This window comes from Melospiza georgiana, chromosome 12, assembly GCF_028018845.1.
Source record: "Melospiza georgiana isolate bMelGeo1 chromosome 12, bMelGeo1.pri, whole genome shotgun sequence".
Lineage (NCBI taxonomy): Eukaryota > Metazoa > Chordata > Aves > Passeriformes > Passerellidae > Melospiza > Melospiza georgiana.
Window position 1 is genome coordinate 8,261,080 of NC_080441.1, and position 22,436 is coordinate 8,283,515.

General features: G+C 43.3%; 1 protein-coding gene across 1 annotated transcript in view; it reads right to left on the bottom strand.

The window, feature by feature from the left end:
• NRK (Nik related kinase) overlaps positions 1-22,436 on the bottom strand; it is an 87,018-nt gene that overhangs the window by 16,182 nt on the left and 48,400 nt on the right. Inside the window, exons 15-24 of the mRNA XM_058032520.1 lie at positions 20,033-20,182; positions 14,780-14,911; positions 12,506-12,573; positions 11,328-11,443; positions 9,172-9,269; positions 8,665-8,792; positions 4,957-5,050; positions 2,745-2,918; positions 2,123-2,252; positions 1,523-1,681 (exon numbers count right to left, since the gene is read on the bottom strand). Coding sequence (XP_057888503.1) covers positions 1,523-1,681; positions 2,123-2,252; positions 2,745-2,918; positions 4,957-5,050; positions 8,665-8,792; positions 9,172-9,269; positions 11,328-11,443; positions 12,506-12,573; positions 14,780-14,911; positions 20,033-20,182 — 1,249 coding nt within the window. The remainder of the gene's footprint in view (positions 1-1,522; positions 1,682-2,122; positions 2,253-2,744; positions 2,919-4,956; positions 5,051-8,664; positions 8,793-9,171; positions 9,270-11,327; positions 11,444-12,505; positions 12,574-14,779; positions 14,912-20,032; positions 20,183-22,436) is intronic.

The window sequence follows — 22,436 nt, forward strand, 5'->3', positions numbered from 1 at the left end:
GACTTCCCAGAAGAAAAAGGATCTCACTATTAGAATTTTTACTCAGCAGAAGAGCTGTATACCTATGGAACTTGAAGGATTAGTAGCTCTGCTGAAGTCAATGTTGATTTAAATAAAAAGGAAAATATTCTGTGAATGTGAACTTCTCAAGTGACCTTGGAAAGTACCTGTGACCAATGCAAAAATCCCAGTCCAGCACCATTACAGTAGTGACACAGGAGACCCAACTAAGTGTTCCAAGGGTCCCTATTGACGACAACAAAAATAAAAATAAAAACAACCAAAAAATTCCCCCCAAACTCTCTTTTTTCAAATACAACATTCAAATAATGGGGACACCAAACTTGTGGGAAGAAGCACTGTGTTACAAGGACGTCCAGGGTCTGTTTGAAAACAGTCTCTGGTTTGGAAAATGCCTTCAAATGCCAAATTAAGGAGTGAATCCATCTGAAATCCAACTGCTGCTAAGGAAGACAAGGCTCTATTGGGTTAGTGACATAAGAGAATGTCAGAAATTGTGTTTAGCTGGAAAGACATCTATGTTTCTAATCAGCAGATTCTAAAGACACAACATAAGGTATCCTGCTGTAACAAGCATCCTCCTCCACTCTGACAAGTACCTGGTGCTCTTCAGCCTCAATGCACATTTAATTACACACCTTACCACACAGCTCTATTCTTAATTTAAAATTTTGGATTCCTACAAACCCACATTATGCAAAATCTGTGAAGCTATAAACTGGAAATCTACATTTGCTTTGGATAAGATTCCATCTACTTCATTCACTTGCCATTCCAGGCTCAGAAAGCGAGGAGAAAAAGGCTGGGTGAGTCCCATAGAATACATCTGTTCTTGTGAAGCAGAAAGATAGTTAAACAACTCAAGAGTTTGGGTAATGCATGACTGGGACAAGGTCAACAGCTGCTGAGAGTGACCTGATCCTGTATCTTGGTTTGACACCCTGTGAAGCTGACCCTGTAAAAAGCATGTAAGTTCAAACAATGGTTCAGTGATATTCCATAATAATGGAATAAGCAGTGACAGCAGGAACTAAGCAAGACAAGCCTTTGGTAAGACCTGACCTGCTTTGGATCCTTGGAATACCTAACACACGTGAAAGCAAAAGGCTTCATGTTTGGATTATTTCCCCTGGGTCAAGGCTCTGTGATCAGCTGTACCCATGTGCAGCTCAGATGAGTCTCATGAGCCACAAAAACTGCTGAAGCATTTGCAACTTTTGGCTCTCCCAAGAGCATGGTTTCCTGGGAGAAACTTGGTGCTTGATCAAAACATTTTCTCATTCTGATGCACAAAATCCTTTGCAGCTGTATTTCATGTGTTTGGCACCTCATCCCTGGGAAGGCAGGACCATGTAAGTGACACAGCTATCAGCTCAGGGATCCACTCCAGCACTCTCTGCCAGCAGAGCAGCAGTGCAACTGTGAAATCTGCCCAGCAGACACTGCCAGCCACTCCTGCTGTGCCTTCCCTCCACACATCTGCCCAAGGACTCCAGCTTACCCCACAGAGCAGCACACAGGACCTCGGAGTTGAATTTCTTCTTGTATTTACGGATTTCTGGGCTGTCACTTTGTGGGCGGATATTGGTGGGGTTGACATTGACAACGGAGCCTTTCCTTGCATTTTCCCTCCTGACAGGCTCAGGTTTGGCACTAGATGCTGGAATGAAAGACACACAATTGTGGAAAATGTGAGTGTTTGGTTACAGCTCATATCTGAGCCACCTTGTTCATGGTAGAACAAAAGAAACTCCAGAGGGCTGAGAGAACACCCTGAGAGCTTTGTATAGCAAAAAAAAAAAAAAAAAAATCTGGAAAATTCTTCAGGCATTCCTGAGAAAGCATGGTGGTAACACAGCAGCAGAGCACAGCAAACCACATCTGAAAGAAGGGCTGAAGCAGTACAATGAAAATTCACAGTAATGTGAAGTTCCAGTTTCAGAAGACTACTCAGAGTTTTTATTTCTAAGCAATAAGCCCTTGCCAAAAAAAAAAAAAAAATCAAACCCCAAAAAACAACCAAAAAAAAACAACAAAAAAAAAACCCCAAAAAGCCAGGAGGAACATTTTACATTTTAATGCAAAGGCAAAGCATACTCACGAGAACTACAGGAAGGTCCTACAGGACTGGTGGGAGGGGTGATTGGCAGCAGTCTCGGATCTATGAATGATGTGAAGGATGTTGTGGAGGATGTGCTGCTCTTGGCAGGTGGGCTTTCAGCACATGGGCTCTGCAGTGAGAAACAGGAGCTGCCTCAGGTGGGCAGTGCTCAGGGCACACACTCTGTGCTGCTCTGACAGAGCTGTTACCTGCCTCAAGTGACCCCTCTCCCCACAGGCCCACGCTCACAGCAGTGTCAGAGCCCTCTGGAGCTGCCCTGTGCTCCCTCACATGATGCTTGGGTGGGAGAAAGCCAGGGACAATGAGCAGAGGCACGCCAGAATGCTGCCACGGCAAGGAGCAGAATGTGTGAGTCCTCTAGCTCATGCAAAAGGGGAGAAAAAACAAAGCAAGGAAAGAAAGAGAGCAGAGAAGGAGATGGGGGAAAATAAGTGGAACAATGAAATCTGTAAGGCAGCTCAAGATTTCTTATCTTCCTCCCAGATAAAACTTTTAAAAGAAAGAAGGGATGTACTGAAAAAACTCATTGTAAAAAGAGACAGGATAGAGGAACTTAAAAAGGCTGGAGCTCAATGCAGGCAATCTGTAATTTATCTCTTACCTTAGTCAGAGGTTTGTTCTGAGGTTCCTGGCAAGTTAGGGGCACTTGTGGCGGGTTCACAGAGGAGTCTGTAATTTGGCTTTGCTGGAGGAGATCTGGCAGGAGATAGTTCTGGTTGTGTATGCTCCAAAGGCCTTCTTGAGTGTTTGGAATTTGTTTCCCTAAAATCTGATCCTGCATGAGAACATACAGATAAACACCACATTTAGTTTATTTCCAATGCACCCTGCAACTCCAGTTAATTGGGATGATAAATAATGAGCACATGGAGAGGAGTGCTCTCCCTTGATGCATCATTTAAAGACAAAACCTATGGCAAGATGAAAACCAAAAATTAAACACCAAAGTGTATGGCAAACATCCAAGATGACAAATAAGAACTCCACAAATATTCTTCATCTACAATACCTCAAGCACAGAAATAGAAGGAACTTCAGCCTCAGAGATACCAAGTCAAATGATTTGCTAATGAGTTTCAGACTTGACCTTGGCATACTGCAGACAGAAGAAGGCACTTGGTTCTGGACCTGCATTTAGTTTGAAGCCCTGCACCATTAATTTCATTGCCACTTTCAATTTACTGAATTAGGAAACCTTACTCCAGAAAGAGGACATTTAGTAGGACTCAGCATCAGCATTTGCAGTACAGTGATATTTGGTTCTGCAGACTGCCTTACAGCATGCCACGGAAATACTTGTGAACTTTGTGAGCTACCACACAAACTCTTTCCCTGACAGCACTGTCTATGGAGTCAGAGGTGGGTTTCTGGGAATACATTTTATGTTTTAATTTAGATGTAAAAACTGAAACCAAAATATGCAAGTCAGTACTTGAGATTGAGGAACCAAGCCAGTATGGGTTTTTTAGTTCCGTTTTCAGTCACATTCAACTGAACAAAACCAAACCAAATCCCTATCTGAATCACTGGGGCAGTTTGGTACACCCTAACCACTTCAAAGCTGCTCAGGCTGATGGGACAAGGAAAGCAATGCTGGAGATGATGTGGAGACTCATGGTGGCTGTAGCTGGTGGGTGAAAAAGAGCTCAGAGGAAGGGATGGGAGGCTCCATGAGAAGGGGGGAAAAGACTAGAAGGCAGCAGAGAAATTTATGAGGTGTCAGCCATCTGCCTGTTCTCCCTGTTCTCCCTCCCACACTCTTTCCTCCAAATCCACTAAAACACATAACTTCAACTCTTTATCATCTTCCCTCATCCTCGGGGTGGGCCTCAAAGACCCCAACGTTCTCCCCTCCCTCAAGCAGTCTGGGTATCAGGAGAAAGTGGAAACACTGGGCTGGCTTTGCCACAAGAGAAATACTGATTTATGCCAAATTTATACTTCTCTCTCCAAAGCAGAGTCCTTTCTCCTTGAAGATGGTGGGACAAAGGCCAAGTGGAACTCCCTCCCCAGGCAGGAGGGTCACTACTCTGGTCTGAAGTTTAGAGACACCAGAGGTAAAGAAAACTCCTTTTTCTTTCTACCCTGCCACAGCTCTGGAGAAATCACCAGTTTCACAGTGATTTATTTTCCCTATCTGTGAAGCAAGAATACACTCAGTAATATCTAAAAAGAACCTTGACACCAAGTACAAGTCTTATTACTGTAATTTTTTTCTTGTTTTCAACCACAAAGAACATTGTTCTGCTTTGTCTCTCTTCATCTTTTCTGCACTGATATTTATCACAGGGGAAAATCCACATGACTGGAAGCCTCTACTAGAAACTACAGCTGGAAGGAACCACAACATGACATATGAGAACACAAGAATTTTTGCTAAGCCAGTTGGGAGAGATAAAGTGGTTTTCCCGTGCTCTGGTAATATTTTAAGCAGTAGGAGGTAGTTCACTTTAAACTGGAATAAAAAGAAGTCAAGATTTTTTAAAAGTAGCAACAATGCACACCAATAATAATAACAGTGCTTTTTGCCCAGTGCCTTCACAAAATACCTTGACATCAGAAACTACTACAGGTCAATAAGAAGGACAAATGAAGAACTGCAATTCTGTACCTAAATGTAAGCATTTCTACAGGAAGCACAAAACCTGAAACTACACTTTTTTTTTCAAGGCTTATAGCTATAATTTGCAATGACTGAGCAGGACTTCAGAGTGAGAATGCTCCCAAGAAGTAATGGATATGGCATTTATCATGCACATTAATGACCTGACTCCCCCTCACTGTACCCACCCCCTTACAAATGGCCAAATTACCTTCTGTTCTGCCACGGTGCTTTGGGGTTTCAGTTCAATTCCATCTGGTACCCTCGTCCTTGAGAAATCTGCAATTCTGCCGCTTATCAGTTGCCTGGTAACAAACTCCAATTAATGAACAGAACTACTTCAGGGGGGGAAAAAAGGAAAAAAAAAAAAGGAAAAAAACTACACCTAACCATGTTCGAAAGTGAACATAATTAACATTCAATAGTTACACTCAAAGGTTCTTGTACAAAAGCAAGCTGATTAGTCCGTGGATCTGCCTGAATGGGCTTGTGCCTGAGGACCACTCACACACAGCAGGAAGCTCTCCCCACCTTGACAGAGAGCATCCCTTCATCTCCCTGCACTTCATTCATCATCTTTCAGACACTGCATAGCTCAGGCAAGTCCCTCAAGCTGTCATTTGGGAAGTGCCTACTTCAAAACTTCTGTCTCCTGTCACACATTCCCCTGTGGGGTGTAATTATGAGCCGCCCTGCTCTCCACAGAGAGCAGCAGCTGCTCTGCCATGTGCTACTGTCAGGGACCTCTCTGCCAGTGCCTGCTGGGACAGGCTACACTGGAATTTCATCCTGTCAATCAGTCCCTGAAACATGGACCTCCTCACCTTAAAAGGAAACACAGAAAGTGCTGCCCAGTGCACAGAGAGACAGAAAAAAGCAAGAGCTGCTGGACTGGCTGGGGCCAAGAGTCCCCCTAGCCCAGCATCCTGTCCTCAACAGTGATCAAAAGCTGATAGCAAAAGCAAGAGTGAGAACAAGGCAAGTGTCTGTTGTGAATTCCCAGTACATCACTGCTTCCTGCACTGCCTGAGGTATCTTTGCATTTTAAACTTTTTCATCCAAGTGGAACTGCTTCAAACATGTCTTGGCCCCATTTCTGCACACTTCCACCTCAAATGATTTATTTATCCCATTTATTTATTTATACTCATATCTTTTTTACTGCAATCCATTTAAGCCTATTACATTTTTGCCTCCTTTCCAGTAATTATAAAACTGTCTGGATTCAGCCAGTGTGAAGGGTTCTGCAGTACTATGTGCCAACTGCACTGAATGTATTTTTTTTCTTTTAAATGATGCCCCATGTGATAACAAAGAAGGTTTGGTGAGAAATCTACTGATTTAAGATGGGTGTGTAGGAGTAGAAGTTTCTGCGGGATTTTTTGTTGTTTATTTTTTCATTTTGGATTCTCTCCCCATTCTATGTGAGTGGGTAAATATTTTGATACTAAACTTAGAAGGAATGACAAGATGTGGATTAGGATCAATGGTGAATGCCAGGACCTGTTCTTATTAGGGAAGCAAACAGCAGCTGATCTTACATAATGTCAACCTCCAACTTAGGAGAGGGAGATAGTAATTCCTAGGAAGCACACACCTGCATCCACATTGTCCAAATGCTGGTAGGAAACAGCAATCAAAGAGCAAAGAGAGGAAACTGAACTATACAAATGAGTCCCAGGATACTCAATACTCAGTGTTTTAGGGGCATACTGCAGGCACTGGAGGAGGAAGCACTCCATAAAGTAGGAGAAATTAATATCAGTGGAATAGATGTGCTAAACAAGGAGGTAAGACACTGGATCCTATAAACTGACACTCTTTCCTCAAAAACAAAAAACTGGAGTGTGTGAGGAAGAATTCTGGCTCATCTCACTGTAAAGAAAAACAAGACCAGAAGTTGCTTTACTGGTGAAACACAGCAGCCCTTAGTCCAGCATGCTCAGAAAGGAGCCTTCTCAGGGTGGTTACCAGGATTCATCCAAGAACATAGGAAACTCCTTCTCTTGCAGATGGCCCAGGTGTAGTCCTACTGGGCACCTCCAGGAAAGCTGGAGTGTGGACATCAGGTGCTGTGCCACAGCCCAGGCAAGAACAGGAGATCACAGGTTGGTTTCAGCAGCCCACTAAAACTTGGCCCAAGGTTCTTCAGCCAGAGCCCCCACAGAAACACTTCAGAGTGCAAGGGGCTTCAGATCCTACATGCTTTAGAGAGAAAAATACCCCCAAACCCTTCAGTTCAGCCAGAATATGCAGTTTCAACACTGGCTGCTCCTTTCAGTCAGATCACTATCCTATTTGCTATTTACTTGGCAGCAATCAGGATATACTTCCTGAAGAATCTTTTAATACAAATGATGTTCAGCCAAGGTGAAAGGACTTTGTTAATATCAAGACTACACCTATGGTTTTACAGGGGCTCTTGCAGTGGCTGTGTGCACAGGAAGGTAAATGTGACAAGGAGCATCCTAACTGCACCTCTCCAGAGGATGGGTGGATCTCAGACACAGAGGAGATGCAAATAACAAATGCAGAGTTCCAAAGGCAGTGATATCACTCCTTCAAATCATACAGCATGCAAGGATCACAGCAATCTGACACTTACACAGCAAAGTCATTGCTACAGGGCAAATCCATATTTTTATGTAGAGTCTTTCTGAGGTCTAGGATGAATTCTACGACCTAGAGTGAATAAAACTTTTTACAGATCAGAATAAGGTGGTTTAGAAGAGGATCAGTAGGAAAACAAAGGCATTACAGTGAAAGTCAGCTCTTTCAGGTGCACTGAATAAACGACAAGATTTTTAACTATCTTTTTCCTCATCTCAGCCTTGAAAATGAACTTCAGAAATGCAAATGAGCAGCATATGCAGGCACAAAAATTCTACCTCTTCAGAACAGCAGAGGGGAAATGAGTGGTACCAGCCCAACACAATAACCTGCCATCAATGCTCCAAATCTGGGCATCTCTGCCTGACACCTGACAAAACTGCATCTGTAATTCTGTCAGAAGAGCAAGAGCCCCATCCCAGAGAGCTCTGTGTCCCTGGGATGCACTTCAAAGTAAATCCTAAAAGCTGAATTTAACTGGAGTCCCTTTGCAAGAAAATCAAAAGTTTCATTCACCAATGTTAAAAAATGTTTGTGTTTGCTGTTCCTGACCCCCTGACTCCCTTCTCTTGGAGTAGCAAGCTATTCCTGCTCCACTATTTGTCAGTAGAATACACATTTTACATGGCAGGTAGAACAACACAAGATGTCAGTCACAAAACCAGCAAGATAAACTGGAAAGCTACAGAGACACGGTTCAGGTGCAATCAGCTGTAGGACAAGCCACAGCATCAGCTGAAAAGCACAGCAGAAGCAGAATGCCAGTATTAAAAATACAGCACATTTTACAAAACCATCTCTCCTTTTCATGAACAGCCCTGGTGAAGAAATCAACTTTCCAGTGGCAATTATTTCTCCCAGAGTGAAGAGACTGTATGATCTCAAGGGTCATGTTTGCCTTGTTTTCTCCAGTGTAGCCTGTATTTGTCATGAAGGCATACAGATTTTAGTTTTGTTTCCCTTTCCTTTTTTCTTTCAAAAATTCCATCAAAATGTAGATCAGTGTGAACTAATCCCTATAAAAGCACTACCCAGTATATCCAGTTAAAACAAGACATTTCCTCATTGTCCCAGGGCAGTAAGTCATCAAGTATATTATTACCCTGTACACATCTGATGGAGCAAACATTTACCCCCAGGAGTTCATTAAAATGCAATTAAATTGCTTAATTACAACTGACACAAATGAGTGATAGCAACTTCAAAGGAGAGAGAGTATTTAGGCATGCCAGCTTTTCCTAGGTATTTAGAATTGTATAACGAGAATAACATTATTAATAATAATAATAATAATAACAATCAAGCCAACCTTGTGTGATTTGTGTCATCTTCCTCACTGCTGCTGCTGCTGCTGCCTTCATCACTTGAGGAGGAATAGTCTGCTGCTTTTAACAAGGAGTTGGCACTGTCCTTCACCTTGGCAAAGGAGCCTGGACTCTGAGCAAAGAAAACTCAGCTGAAGAACCCACTGTTAAACAGCACCTGCTGTATTTTACTGTCCCAGCATACACAGTTATGGTCACTTCCACCCCAAAAAAAGCTTTACTAGGAAGCTGATCTGGTTCTGTTGGTCCATACAGGTGGGCACTCACACAGGAAAGTGACTTGAGCCAAAACTGGACACTCTGCTGAGGACCTGAGCTGGACACAAGTCAGACCTGGACTGAGAGCACTGAGCCTGAGCCAGCCTCACACACCCCTCAGGCTGACTCATGAGTGACAGCAAATTCACACACCAAAACAGGTCTGCACAGACAGACCTCTCAGTGAAAACGATGGACAAATCAAAAGTATCAGTGGATTTAAAAGAACCTACTGCAATCTGGCCTGGATGAGAAACTTTTTCAGGCTTCTGATGCAGCTGCATGTGGTTCTGGGACAAAACATTCTCTGCCTTGGCCAGTCCTGGATTCCCTGGGGGTAAAAAACCACAAAAGTTTCTTTTTTTAAGTGTACATACAGCAGGTGAGAGAGCAAGACAAGCACACATAGCTAGGACCCAAAGCAGATACCAGTCTCTGCTGATAAACTTCTCTTTTCTCTTTGTTGCAAAGGAAAATCTCATTGCTTGTTTCCCAGTGGTTCTAGAAGCTGCAATATTACATACATAAATTGATACTGGTGCACTTTCATGCAGCAAGAGTAAGACAAGCAAACCAAACCCTTGGTAACACACTCCCATTGCACATCAGCAAGAGCTCCATGGAAAGGGAGCAAGGGAAAAGGTGAGGGCATCCTAATACCTTCCTTCAAGCCTTCAAGGGATGCTCTGCATACAAGCCACTGTCCCCTCATCCTGCCCTGGGACACACTGGTCAGCTCAACACTTGCCTTTTTCAGCAGCTTCTCCCATGACTACCCCACTGTTACCAACTAGACTCCCTGTGAGTTAAGGGGGGAGAATTCAAGCTCACACAAATTAGGATTCACATTTGGTAATTTAGTTTTGTCACAATGGTTTCATGTCTTCATCCATTTTGCAAAGCTTTCAAAACTCACAATTCCTTACTGGTCAATAAGCAACTAAGCAACTCAGCAGAACTATTAGCTTTAAAGTATTTATAGCCCTTTCCTCCAATTTATTATCCCTGTGGGTTTGGGAAAGCAACAAACTCCATCTGAAATGCCATATGCCAGAACTAGCTGTAATTTAATGACACTTAAGAACTCAAGGAGACAGTTTAAACCACAAGGGAGGTTTTCTATTCTTTCCATTTCTGGTGAGATTTTTGTTTCTCCATGCCAAAATAGCATAGGAGTTACACATCACATGGACTCTGCAAAGTTGAGCTGGGCTGTTGCATGTTGTTCAACTCTGTTATTCAAACACAAAATGACATAAGAGCAAAAAGAAACAAAACCCAAGCAATTTAAAATGTGATTTGGATTTCTCTTGAAGAAAAGCTTCCTATTCTGTGTAGCTGGTAAAAGCAAAGCTGGCTTGATTGTGTAAGAGTAATAAATAAGCAATTTGTTCTCATTTATCAAGGGCTTTTAAATTAACAATGTAAACCTCAATATAAAAATAAATGACCTCATAAGATCACTGGGGTGGTTTCAGAACATTTTTTGCATCCACCCTGCTTTGACTTGGATTCCCCATGTTCCCAGTCTTTAGTGGCCAACCTGGATGCATGGCCTTGTGACACACCAGAGCTCTGTGAGGGGCTGCACAAGAACTGCCCTGCAGCTGACCCACAGCAAACATCCACGGGAGTAGCAAGAGAGAAAAAAAGCTGTCCATTTCTCCACAGCCCCATCTGCCAGAACCTCAGCAACCAGAATCTGTACTGCAAAACACTCCACAATCATGAGCAAGCTGCTGCATTCCTACACCACTTCCCGACAGCAAAGGAGATTACTAAGCTGTACTTTGCCTAAATCAGATGGTTTTATCTTCCTTTTAACTTCTAATGCCCTTTTATTTTTCAATTCCACTATCTTTCTGCACATAAAACAACACTGGAGAAATATTTCATAATGTGCTGTAGAGAGAGATTTATGCTTTATGTTCCTTTTGCCAGTACATTATTAGAGTGCAGAAATATTAGTGTACATCAACCGCTCAAGTGTATCATCTTATCAGTGGGCAGTGCAAAGAGCAGAATTTGCCAATGAGTGAGTATCAGTATTGAATTACATCTGTATTTCTGGAATGTTGGCTCTGCTGAGTTTCAATTGTGTCACTAACTGCAACAGAAATTATTTTTTCCAATTCTTAATTGAGGCAATTCAAATTTTCCATATGAAAATATATTCACAGTCACTTTTCTAACTCAAAAGAGGAAGTAAATATATTTTAGGGACATGGGACTATAAAATCCAGAGGGCTTTCAAAAGCCTCTCACCAGAGGATGTGATTAAAAGGACATATCCCATTTGCAATGCAGAACTTGACACCCTGCAGAAGACCATTTCATGTGACAGGAGTTTAGCACATTCTGACTGATGGATTTTTGACTTAGGAATCACCTGAGGTTGACCAGCTGCTCTGATGAGATCCCATCTCCCACTGCTTGGTGCCAGGAGTGCTGCTGCTACTGTTCAGCTTCAGAGCATGTCCCCCAGGGGATGACTGATGAGTGTTACTGAGCAGAAAGACAAAAAGCAGATGAGACTCTCGTGTGCTGGAACAGAGACTGGAACAGAGCTCCTGCTGTTACAGTACAAGGTCATATTCTGGATAACTAAACTTCATTGCTGCTCCAAGCAGGGCCACCCAGGAGTGAGAGGAGATGATGGAGGGGACAGTTTCCTCTGGGCAGTCATCCTGGGAGACTAGAGATTTCCAAGTCATTACTAAATATCCTATATTACATCTCCCTTGGAATCTTCAGAGTCAAATGTCAGTCCTGATTCCAAAATCTCATGGCTTGACAACTCAAGAGAATTGCTCTACTACCTTCCTAGAAGATAGATCAGCAGTCACTTATCAGTGGAGAAAGAAATGCATTGGACAGTAAAATAAACTGCCAAGCCAGTGGCTCAACCAGAAAACCAGTCCCAGAAGTCAATCATTTGTAACACTGACAATTATTTATAAATTTCTTTTCTGCTTTGCCTCCTGTAATTCCCAAGTGGGGAATATTTAGGGCTTGATTTCACTTGAAAGTTATTTCAGAAGATGTTTCTGACTCTGACTCATCAGAAATGCTGCACATCACTTTGTTATTTCAGCTAAATCTACTTCACTTTCCAGTCTCTCCAACCCATTCTGTTCCCTGATTAGATATCCAGTGGGGGCTGCCCTTTACTGCTGAGCTCTAGACATCCTTGGTCTTTTCTCCTGGGATATGAAAAAAGTACACCAGCCTTAAGGGCAGACTGCCAAAAATGTCACAATACATCTACAAGCTCCCTGTTCAAGCTACTATCAGGCAAAACAAGCTGCACAAGCTGTAATTAAAAGTGCCTGTACAAGGAGTTGGGGTCAGAACCCCCCTCACCAAAGCACCCAGACACCTGACTGTCCTTTGAAACCAATGCCACTGAGGTAGATCATCTGCCAGATACTTCAGTTTTCCTACTGACAATAAAGCAGCATTAAAAAATTACTTTAGGCATGGAACACAGTATAAGCACAGTGCATGTCTATAAAATATACAGTGTAAATTTAGTTTAGAATAAGCACAAAACACTTTAGAGCTTACCTTGAAAGGCATCTCTGATGGCCAGGCTGATCCCTGCTGTAAAATTTTGAGGTTGTCCTTTCTGGAACCTTAAGGATTTAATCAAACATTTCAAGGTTGCTATTGATATTTTAATAAATAAACCAAGTCAATAAACCTTGATAATGCTTATTCTGTATCAATGAAAAAATAAACAGAAATGAACAATAGTTCAGTGGAACCTGTGGGGAGGTATTCCATGATATCAGCACTGGATGCTGCAAGTCAGCAGCAGGTGCTTTCAGTTTACTCTCAGCCAGTGCAGTCTATCAGGGGTGCAGACAGAAAGAGGTTTGCACCTTTCCTCAGAGTCAGTATCATTCCTGGTCAATATTTAAAGCAGACAGTGAAAGGCACCTGCAGTCACTGAATGCAGCTTTCCCCAGCTGGTGGATTACCTCATGTTGTTACTACAGGCTGGGGAACGAGACACCCACACACACCCCAACTGCAAAGTCATAAAATAAATACACACATGGGCATATGACTTCCTGCTCAAATAGTCTTGGACTTGTTCTTAGAAATTCTGTTTGAAAGAGAAACACACCATCACCTCAATTACACAAACTAACAAGCTTTTCCACAACAAGCCAGACCTTTCCACCAAACAGGCTGCTACAAATACCTGGTCTAACAAAAGAGGTGTGTCTGCAATCACAGATCCTGCAGATATTATATGTCTGCAGATATCATACACTGTGTTGATTTGGCATGGCCTGGTTTTTGGTAGCAGGGGGAACACAGAAGTGGCTTCTGTGAGGAGCTGCTGGAAGCTTCCACCGTGTCTGACAGAGCCAATCCTGATGGCTCTGGAGATGGACATGCTGCTGGCCCAATTAGAGATGTCAGTAACCCCTCTGTGATGCCACATTTAAGAAGAAAATCCAAACAGCACTGGCAGTTTTTCCCCAGAGCTGGTGAGGTGCCCCTCCCAGGGCCGTCCCAGCACAGCCCCGGTGCTGTGTGATCTGTGCCGCCCCAGCCGCCGCCATCTCGGTGCAGCCTGCAGCGAGCCCGGCCTGCATGGCTGCCCCAGCCAGCCCCGCTGAGGGCAGGAGGGCAGGGCCGGCAGCGGCTTCTCCTGCCCGGGGCCCTCACCAAGAGAGGCCTCAAACAACGCCAGGGCCACCATTGCCCACACAAAGGCAGCAGGGCTGCCTGGCCAGCTGTGAAAACATGGCGGGTGAACCTAAACCTAAACCTGACATTGAACCTGAACAAGATCAACCTCTCAGCTGCGGCATCCTGTAGGAATCTTTGAGTTGATGGAACTTGTTGGCAATGGTACCTATACCAGTTTTACTTCTAGTCAGAGAAGAGGAGCAAGTGAGAACATGTGAGGGAAACAACATGGCGGCGCCAAGGTCAATGGAAAAAGAGGGGGAGGAGGTGCTCCAAGCGCCGCACACGAGATCTCTCTGCAGGCCATGGTGAGGAGCATGGTGAAACAAACTGTCCCCCTGTAATGCATGAAGTCCACAGGGCATGCAGAGATCCACTCACAGCCCATGGGAAAAGTGCTCACACCACAGTGGGTGGGTGCCAGAGAAAGCTGTGATCCAGTGAGAGACCCGAATGGAGAGAGAGGGCCCCTGCTTCTAGAGACAGAGCCCTTGCTTCCAAATGAGAGCAGCCTATCCTTAGAGTATAGCACCCTGTGAAGGGGTGAGCCATGCCACATCCCTCCCATGTTTACCTGTGGGAGGGACTCCACAGCATGGCAGAGGAAAGACTCCTCTCCCTGAGCAAACAGAGGATCTCAAGTGATGAACTCACCAAATCCCCACACCCTGTCTCCCTGCACGGTTGATGGGAAGGAGGGAGGGGCTGAGGGGAAATAAGATGTTTTAAAGGCTTATTTTAATTCTCATTATCCTCCTCTGACTCTGTTAATAATAAATTTACTTTATACCTTTAAATTTGAACCTGTTTTGCCCTTAGAGTGTCTTCTCCCAGTCTCAGCTCATGAGCCCTTTGTTAATTCTTTTCCCTCTCCTCTGCTCAGCTGAGAGCAAAAGAAGGTGAGTGAATGGCTTTCGTGGGTGCCTGGCATTTGGCCAGTGTCAAACCACGACATACACATACACATAAACCCACACCACCAACCTCCTTGTAAATTTGCATCTTTCTTTCTAGATTACTGTGATCCAGTTTATCAAGGAACGAGATTTTCAGAGTTTCATGAAGTGCAGAGTGCGGATACTACACAGTGCAGTGCAATCAACCCCCAGTACAAACACCCCTAGTTTTACCCACCTTTGGGGGCTGCTCTTTGCTGTGGCTCATGCTCCAGAACACCTCGTCCTGCCCAGGGCTGAGTGGAGCTGTCACCATGTCTGACAGGGAGCTGCTGTGGTACACGTCCTTACTAGCCCGGAAATTCTCACACTTGAAATAAACAAAACACGTGGTGGTGAATTGCACTTCCCTGCCTACCTAACAGGCTGCAGTCTCAACAGAGATCAATGGTTCTGCCTTGGAGATTAAACATTTACTAAGTGTAGCAGGAATATTGTGTCTGGATAGAGCCCTACTCACCTTGCTCACTGTGCAGTGAGCTATTCATTTCCAGCATGTTAGCACAAATATCCCAAGGTGAAAGGTACAACAAAAAGAAATAGTAAAAACATCTATTCTCTGTGTATATATATATATATATATATATATATATATATATATACACACACACCTTTCTTAAATCTGTGGAGAAGCAACTAGGTCACTGGCAATGCATAGGCAACTAACTACCTGAATGATGCAAAAAATGCTGTGGAATCACTACATTTCATTCAAACCTGGACAATGCTTCCACTGCAGGATTTCCATAGTCTAATCACCATTGGAACTCACCTCCCCTAACTTAGATACTGACTTCCAAGCTATTCATTGCACGGCCACCACCAACTCACAGTCAGTGGAGGCAAATTGCCTGCTGCAAAGACTTCTTAAGTGCTCCAGTGATTATGAGGGGACCCTGGTCCTCCTCTGAAACAAATTTTTCAATTACTTGAAAAAAAGAAAGATCAAACTTGAGAATGCAGCAAGAAAGAATGTAATTATGTTCAGATTACACCCTCATGGGTGGTCAAGTCCAGGTGATCCCATTGCAGCCACCTGTGTTTAAAACATCTGTAAAGGCATCCACTTAGAGCACTAGGATAGCAAAAACCCCAATCACAGCAGAGGAAGGGGAAGGAATCAAGTTACTTCCTTACAAAGTCTTCACTTAAGGGGAACAAGAAGTAAGTGGTGCAAAACTCAAGCTAAAATATTCAACATTTGGTTCTCTGATTTTTTCTGCATGTAAAAGAAGAAACTCAGAGTTAAATGTGTCAGCTGAGAGTACTGCCTCCCTGAAATGAGAAATCCTCTTGGACACAAAACCAAGACAGAGCACACAGAAACTCTGTCTGAGCTGGGCCTGACTGCAGGGCAGATTCTGCTATGCTGGAATCAGTTTGATACTACAGAAATAGAAGAAGTATTAGAGGAATGCCTGAAGCTGTACCACTCTCTGCTTCACCTTGTCTGATCTCCTACGCAATGCTGGGCCAGGGCTCTCTGGGAGGCGCCTCTTCCTCAAACAAACAGCAAGATCAGCACCTCCAACACTTGGAGGCCTAAGAATGAAGTTTGCAATTTTTTAATGAGTCAGAGTTCAAACTCCTGTGTCCCAACTGAGTTACTGCACTTTAGAGGCACTTGCAGTACATTTTCCCCAAAGAACTACTCAGATGAGTATTTTATTGATTTATCAGGTAAGTCCATACAATTCTCCAGTTTATCCATCCTAAAAAGTAAATCACTGTAACTAGAACTTCACACAGCTTTCAAGAAGATAATAGGATTATGAACCCTCTGTAACTGTACAAGACTGAATTCCATGGGAACAATGTTCAATGTCAACTGATAAGCAGTAATTCCAAAACTAGATAAAAGATGTCAAAGACGCCTCATTGCAACCTCCCAGACCTGCATGGCAAAGTCAAATGCTAAAATCAGTCCTCAGAAGTTCACTTGGTAATTCAGGTGCTTTTCCTGTCTTTTTGGGACAATATGTTCTGTTGACTCTCTTTAGAGAAAACAGCTTTTTCAGCAGTTGTAACATATGTCCTTTCAAAATACCTTTTTGTCCAACAAGATTGTTTCTAATAACAGTTTTTAGTTAACCAGAATTATTTGAGCAGCAAAGTGCTCACCTGAAGAGATTCATTGTGGGTACAGAAACAGATTTTGTAGCAGGTGTATTATTATCAGAATATAGGAGGATTTTCTTTTCCTTGCCATTTTTTCAATAAGATACATATATTTCTTTTTAAATTCCAGCCTTTGAGTCCTGCTGATTACCAGAAAACTATTTGTGTTTAAAAGCATGGATAAGCTTTGCTGAGTCATTATATAAGTGAATCCAAACTCTGCCCAGTACACCAGCTCTATGCAAAGCCAGGAACAGACACCTGCTTCCACAAGCAAGCCAAAACCATCTCAGATAACCCCCATAATCAGTGTTTGATATTCTCCTTAGGTTTGTATAGGAAAAATAATTTAAACCCCTCCACCTAACAATGATTCTAAACAACTGAGATTTGAACTTTAAATTGTTTTTCTTGTAAGTAATATCTAAAGAACAGCAGCTCTCCTCAAGCACAGAAAGCATTGGTAGAGAGTGTTACCTACTGTGTGTCCTCAAACCATAAAGGGACATGTAGCTGAGCTAAGAGAAACAACACTTTGATTCACAACAAGATAACATAAGGTGATACAGCACAAAAGACTCATTACTAGAGTTAGTTTAAAACCATTTAGAAGCAAGAAGTTTTGAAAAGAGGCTGTGCTGCTTTTTGGAGGATGCCCAAGTTACTAATTTGAACTGAATCTACATAGAGGAGATAGATTAAGTGCAAGTGCTGTTAGGAGACAGCATAAGGAAAAGGCATTTCTTAAACTTCTGAGCAGGTATTCTGGGATACTAGGGCACTCCATGGCCTTACACACAGCTAGCTCTTGTAATATTGTTACACTTCTTGTTCAGATTCAGTCACATCACCCCACACAACAGACAATATCTACCTAGCAAATCCTATAGGAAAACTACAAGAGTTAATTAAAAATGGAGCTAATTTCAGATGTGAGCTAAATTTTTCCACAAGTCAGGCAGCAGGAGATGCTGGGCAGAAGATCAGACTCAGTGACTTTGTTCAAGAAGCCTCTGTGGAATTCTGCAAGCAGTCCAAAGCAGCTCATCCCACACCAGCACAACCAGAGAGCCAGATCTGCTGTGTACTGCAGCAAACACAAACCTGGAACAAAGCAGGTGGAATTGTACACTCTGACTCTCACATTTCCCACAGTAGACAGAAAGGATGTAAGGCATTGAGAAATCACACTCCTTTCACCTCAGGAGCTGTGTAAAGTTTTTCAGTGAAATAATTCTGAGAGAGATCCAGGACATGCCACAAGATCTCACAGAATATGACTGTTGAAAATAAGAAGTAATTTTTGTCTGAGCAGAGCAGTGATGGCAAACTCTCTGACAAACCTGGCTGGAAGTTCTTCAGTGCAGGATCTCTGATGAATTCAGCTTACATTTTAACTCCACAGTTGACTTTTATTTTAAATCAACTAGGCACCCACATACTGAATTTCACAAGTGTATTTTTGTGTTTTTTAATCTCCAGGTTTTTAATCTCCAGGTGACTACCTGACCCATCACTTGTATTGCCTAAACACCTCATGCAGTCAATGCAGGCAGCGTGTCCAAACATGCTGCCATTAGCAGCAACAGCTGCTCCCAACCAGCAAAGGGAAAAATAACCCTTCAGGGGATTGATAAATTACCCATTGAAGCTCATGTGGACTCCATGTGAACACAGCAGGCAGCAGCACAGATTGGCTTCTCCCTGTCCACACACACTGTCAGCTGGAGCTCTGCCTTGTGAGGGGGTACCAGGGCACCTCCCAGCAGAGACTGAAATCACAGCAACCACTGTGCATCACTTGCTGCTGTTATCCTTAAGTAACACCATCACTCTGAACAGCATACATTTTCTGTAGTGTAATCTCTGTCAAGAAATGTGAAAGAAGTTGGTAAATACTGCTTCATTCCTCACCACTCCCCTCAGTAACTTGGAGAGGTGCTACAAAACAGGAAAGCACTGACAGGGTGCAGAGGAATGACCTTGTCCCAGGTGCAGCCTCTCATCCCAGGAGCGGCTCCCAAGAAGGACAAGACTATCCTCTGTACAGCCACTGTACTCCTGCAGAATCCCAAATGCCCTGCAATAAACTATGGATGCTCCCACTGCTATCACAGGGCTGAAATATTTGCCTCAGGGAAGCTGCCAGCCTCTGCCCAAGGCTAAGCTACAAATGTCCTTCTTGTAGACCTTGCAATAGCTCTCCAGTGATTTGATGCTGCAAGCCAGGCCATCAACTCAGCCCACTAAAAATACTCGTGACTTGAAACAACAAACAGGCCCTGGAAAAAAAGGATGTGAGAAGACAAACATAAATATTTTTCCAGGTAAAAGCTATCAGGTGAAATGAGGCCTTTCTGCTCACAACATCTGTTTCTGGTGATTTTTCCATCATCACCAAAGAGCAAAGCAAGTTGAAGAGGAAAGGCACAGGGAGGCTTTGACTCAGAGACATTAAGAGCCAGCTATCATCCACCTCCCAGACTCTGAGACTCGCTCCAGGGCATGAGCCAAAGCAGGATAAGGGAGAGCTGCTTCCCCAAATCCTCCTTCTGGGGAATTTCAGCTACTCTGATATCTGCTGCATGGTGAGCTGAAGGCAATCCAGCAAACCCTGGAATGCACAGAGGGTAACTTTTCCAGCCAGGTGATAGGCAGCCCTGCCAGGGGGGATGCTGGTTCTGAGGGTCACCAGCACAGGGGAGCTAATCAGTGAATTCAAGGCTGGAGCAGCTGGGGCTGCAGTGATCACACACTGGTGGAGTTCATAGTCCATAGTCATAAGGATATGGCTCAGGCAAAGGGTGAAGTCAGAACCCTGAATTTTAGGAAAGTAAGGAAAGAAATTTTTATGATGAGGGTGGTGCAACACTGGAGAAGGTTGCCCAGAGAGGCTGCACATGCCCCATCTCTGGAGACATTCAAAACCAGGCTGGACAGGGCTCTGTGCAACCTGATCTAGTTGAAATGTGCCTGCTCGTGGCAGAGAGGCTTGGCTAAGTGACTTTTAAAGGTCCCTTCTGACCCAAACCATCCTATAACTCTGTGACCTTTCATGCAGGATGTTCACCTGAAGCTCATGACAAGCCAAAACAACAATGAGTTTACGAAACATTTAGGATAATACAGTCTGATCTCATAGTAATAACCCATAATTACAGCTATGCTCAGAGAAGCATACAGGCCCATGCTGCTGCCTGGTGAGACAGTGTGACATGCACTGAAAGCAGCTGAGCTGCCACCAATAACCCACCCTCCTCTGCAGCCTGTGGTGCCTAGAGCCACCCCTGTCCCTCCCCAGGCAGTGCAGTACCTGCACGAGCAGGGCTCTCTGTGGGGCAGGCGTGCAGGGGCTGGAGCTGCTCCCGGATCCCGTCCTGGGCTGCGCGGGGGCCTCGTGTCCCAGCGCTGCCGGCCACAGCGGGGGCTGCGCGCTGTCACTCTGCTTGGCTCGCTCCTCGGCCTGCGAAGGACAAAAGCACAGAGAGCCCCAGTTCATGGGCTGGATGCTGTTTCATGGCAGCACAGAACACATCACCTCCAATGGACCTTCCCACCAAGGAGGACAGCCCTGGCACAGCACAAACCACCATCTCCTCTCTATTTGCAGCCCTTCCTCCTCCATCAAGTTTCCAAACAGAGCAAGGAGAAGGGCTTGAGTTTCCATCTGCTGTATTCTAGGCCACTCCTTTGGCTGCAGGCTGAGATTTTAGCTGGGAGGAATCATCTGTCTATACTTACTTATCTTTGACAACATGCAGCCTCTGTTTTGCTGTGCATTAATTACCCCCTTCCACAGCATTGACATTACTGCACTTTGCTTTTTTCCTTAAAACACTTTCAACACTCTGTCTTTTGGTATGTTACTTGTGAGAAAGACTGAGGAACATGATCTAGAAGGAATAAATTTCCTGAGGGCATTGCTCATTACAAAAGTCTTTATCCTGTGGTTTTGACTCCACTATGCTTTTCAATTCTGTTCAACATGACTAATTCCCATTCTCTAATGTAAATCTTCAGCATATCCTCTGATTCAACAGCCTGGAAACAGCTCTACGCAGTAAACTAGAGATTAATGCCATAAAAATACCCTGTATCTGTGTTAGGGTGGGCATTCTTAACAGTATCTCCCAATATATCTGGATGTTTGTGCCTGTATCAGAAAGGTAAGCATATTCTTAGCACAGCCTAGAAACTGCTGAGGACATGGAAAATTATTCCACTTTGTCTCACTGTGGAAAAAAAGAAGACCAAAACCTAAAAAAAACCCCCAGTTACTAAAACAAGCAACCACAGCCAAACCACGAAATTCTAACTCCAGTGAACACACTCTTGAGGCCACATTTTCATTACCTACAACTTGTAATAATGAAAGGCAAATTTTACTATAAGCAAGGAAGAAAATGTAAAAGCCAGAGATGATAATTCACCCCTCAGCTCTGGGCCCAAGGAACTCCCAAGAGAGGGTTCTGCACCCCCAAACATTAAACTTGAGGCTTTGGAGGGCTTTAGGGTTTTTAGTTTGTTTTTAATGTCTCAATGAAACTATAATTCTTGTGCTCTTCTGTGTATTGATGACTGGTCCTAGAAATGGGAGCCCTAAAATGTACAAACAAACTCACTGTTGAGTAGGCTACCACTGTCCCCATACAGGTACCTCTCAACAGAGGAGCTAACATCTCTGTTGCTAATGAACTGGAAAAGTTCAGCATCAACAGGAGCAAAATCTCTGACTTATCCCTGTTAAAAACAGTTACAACTTTAAAGCATCTTTACATCACTGCAAATAGTTAAGACTGCTGACAAAGAAGTCTCAACCAAAAAAGGCTGTACCACCAATTATGAATTTAGTGGAAGGATCTGTGACTTCCAAGAAGTTCTGAGATTAAGTAAATAATATTGTACAATATCCTTAAAACTCGAACATATTGTTGCAGCCATAACAACAAAAGCCTCATGCTGTGAACTTAAAAAGCAACTAATCTGCAACTAATTACACTAAATTAAAAGTTAACAGTGACTGCACACTAAATTCTTCGTTTTTCTATCAAGGAGTAATTTACAAAACACATACCAAAACAAGAGATGAGTATCTAAGACAGTATTTTATTGGTTTTTTGTCTTCTAACTACAGTAAAGTAGAAAATAAATTAATCATCAGAGTTGCATTTTCACCCATTAAAGGCCTAGAAAAGGCAAAGCTTTTCTATTGACTTTGATGTTGTGTATTTAGAAAAAGCAGCTTACTTCTCTGTCCACACTCAATTTGCTCCTCAGCTGGAATAAAACCCAGCCCTCCATCATCAAACAAATACTGGTTTCAAGAGCAGTTCATTCAAATTTCAGTAACGATTTGCTTAATCAGTCAGTACAATAAAGCCTTTAGAACCAGGGCATTTGTGGTTTTGACAGTTAGGTTGTACTTCAAACTGAATTACTCTCGTTTTCACAAACTGCTGCTCTAACAAGGAGCGTAATATCTTTTGTTTTCCTAACTTCATGCTGCTGCTTAGCTGATTGTAGACTCTATTCAGTTACTCAAATTCATCATTTCACCAATTCTAGCAGTTACATTTAAGTATTTATCAGTGCAGGACATTTCAGCTCAGGGAATAGTTGCAGCACACACACACACGAAGATGACAAAGATGGCAGCAGCAAGGTGTTAAGAAGCTGCACTGCATTTCTCCTATTAACATGTGCATGAGCTGCCCTCA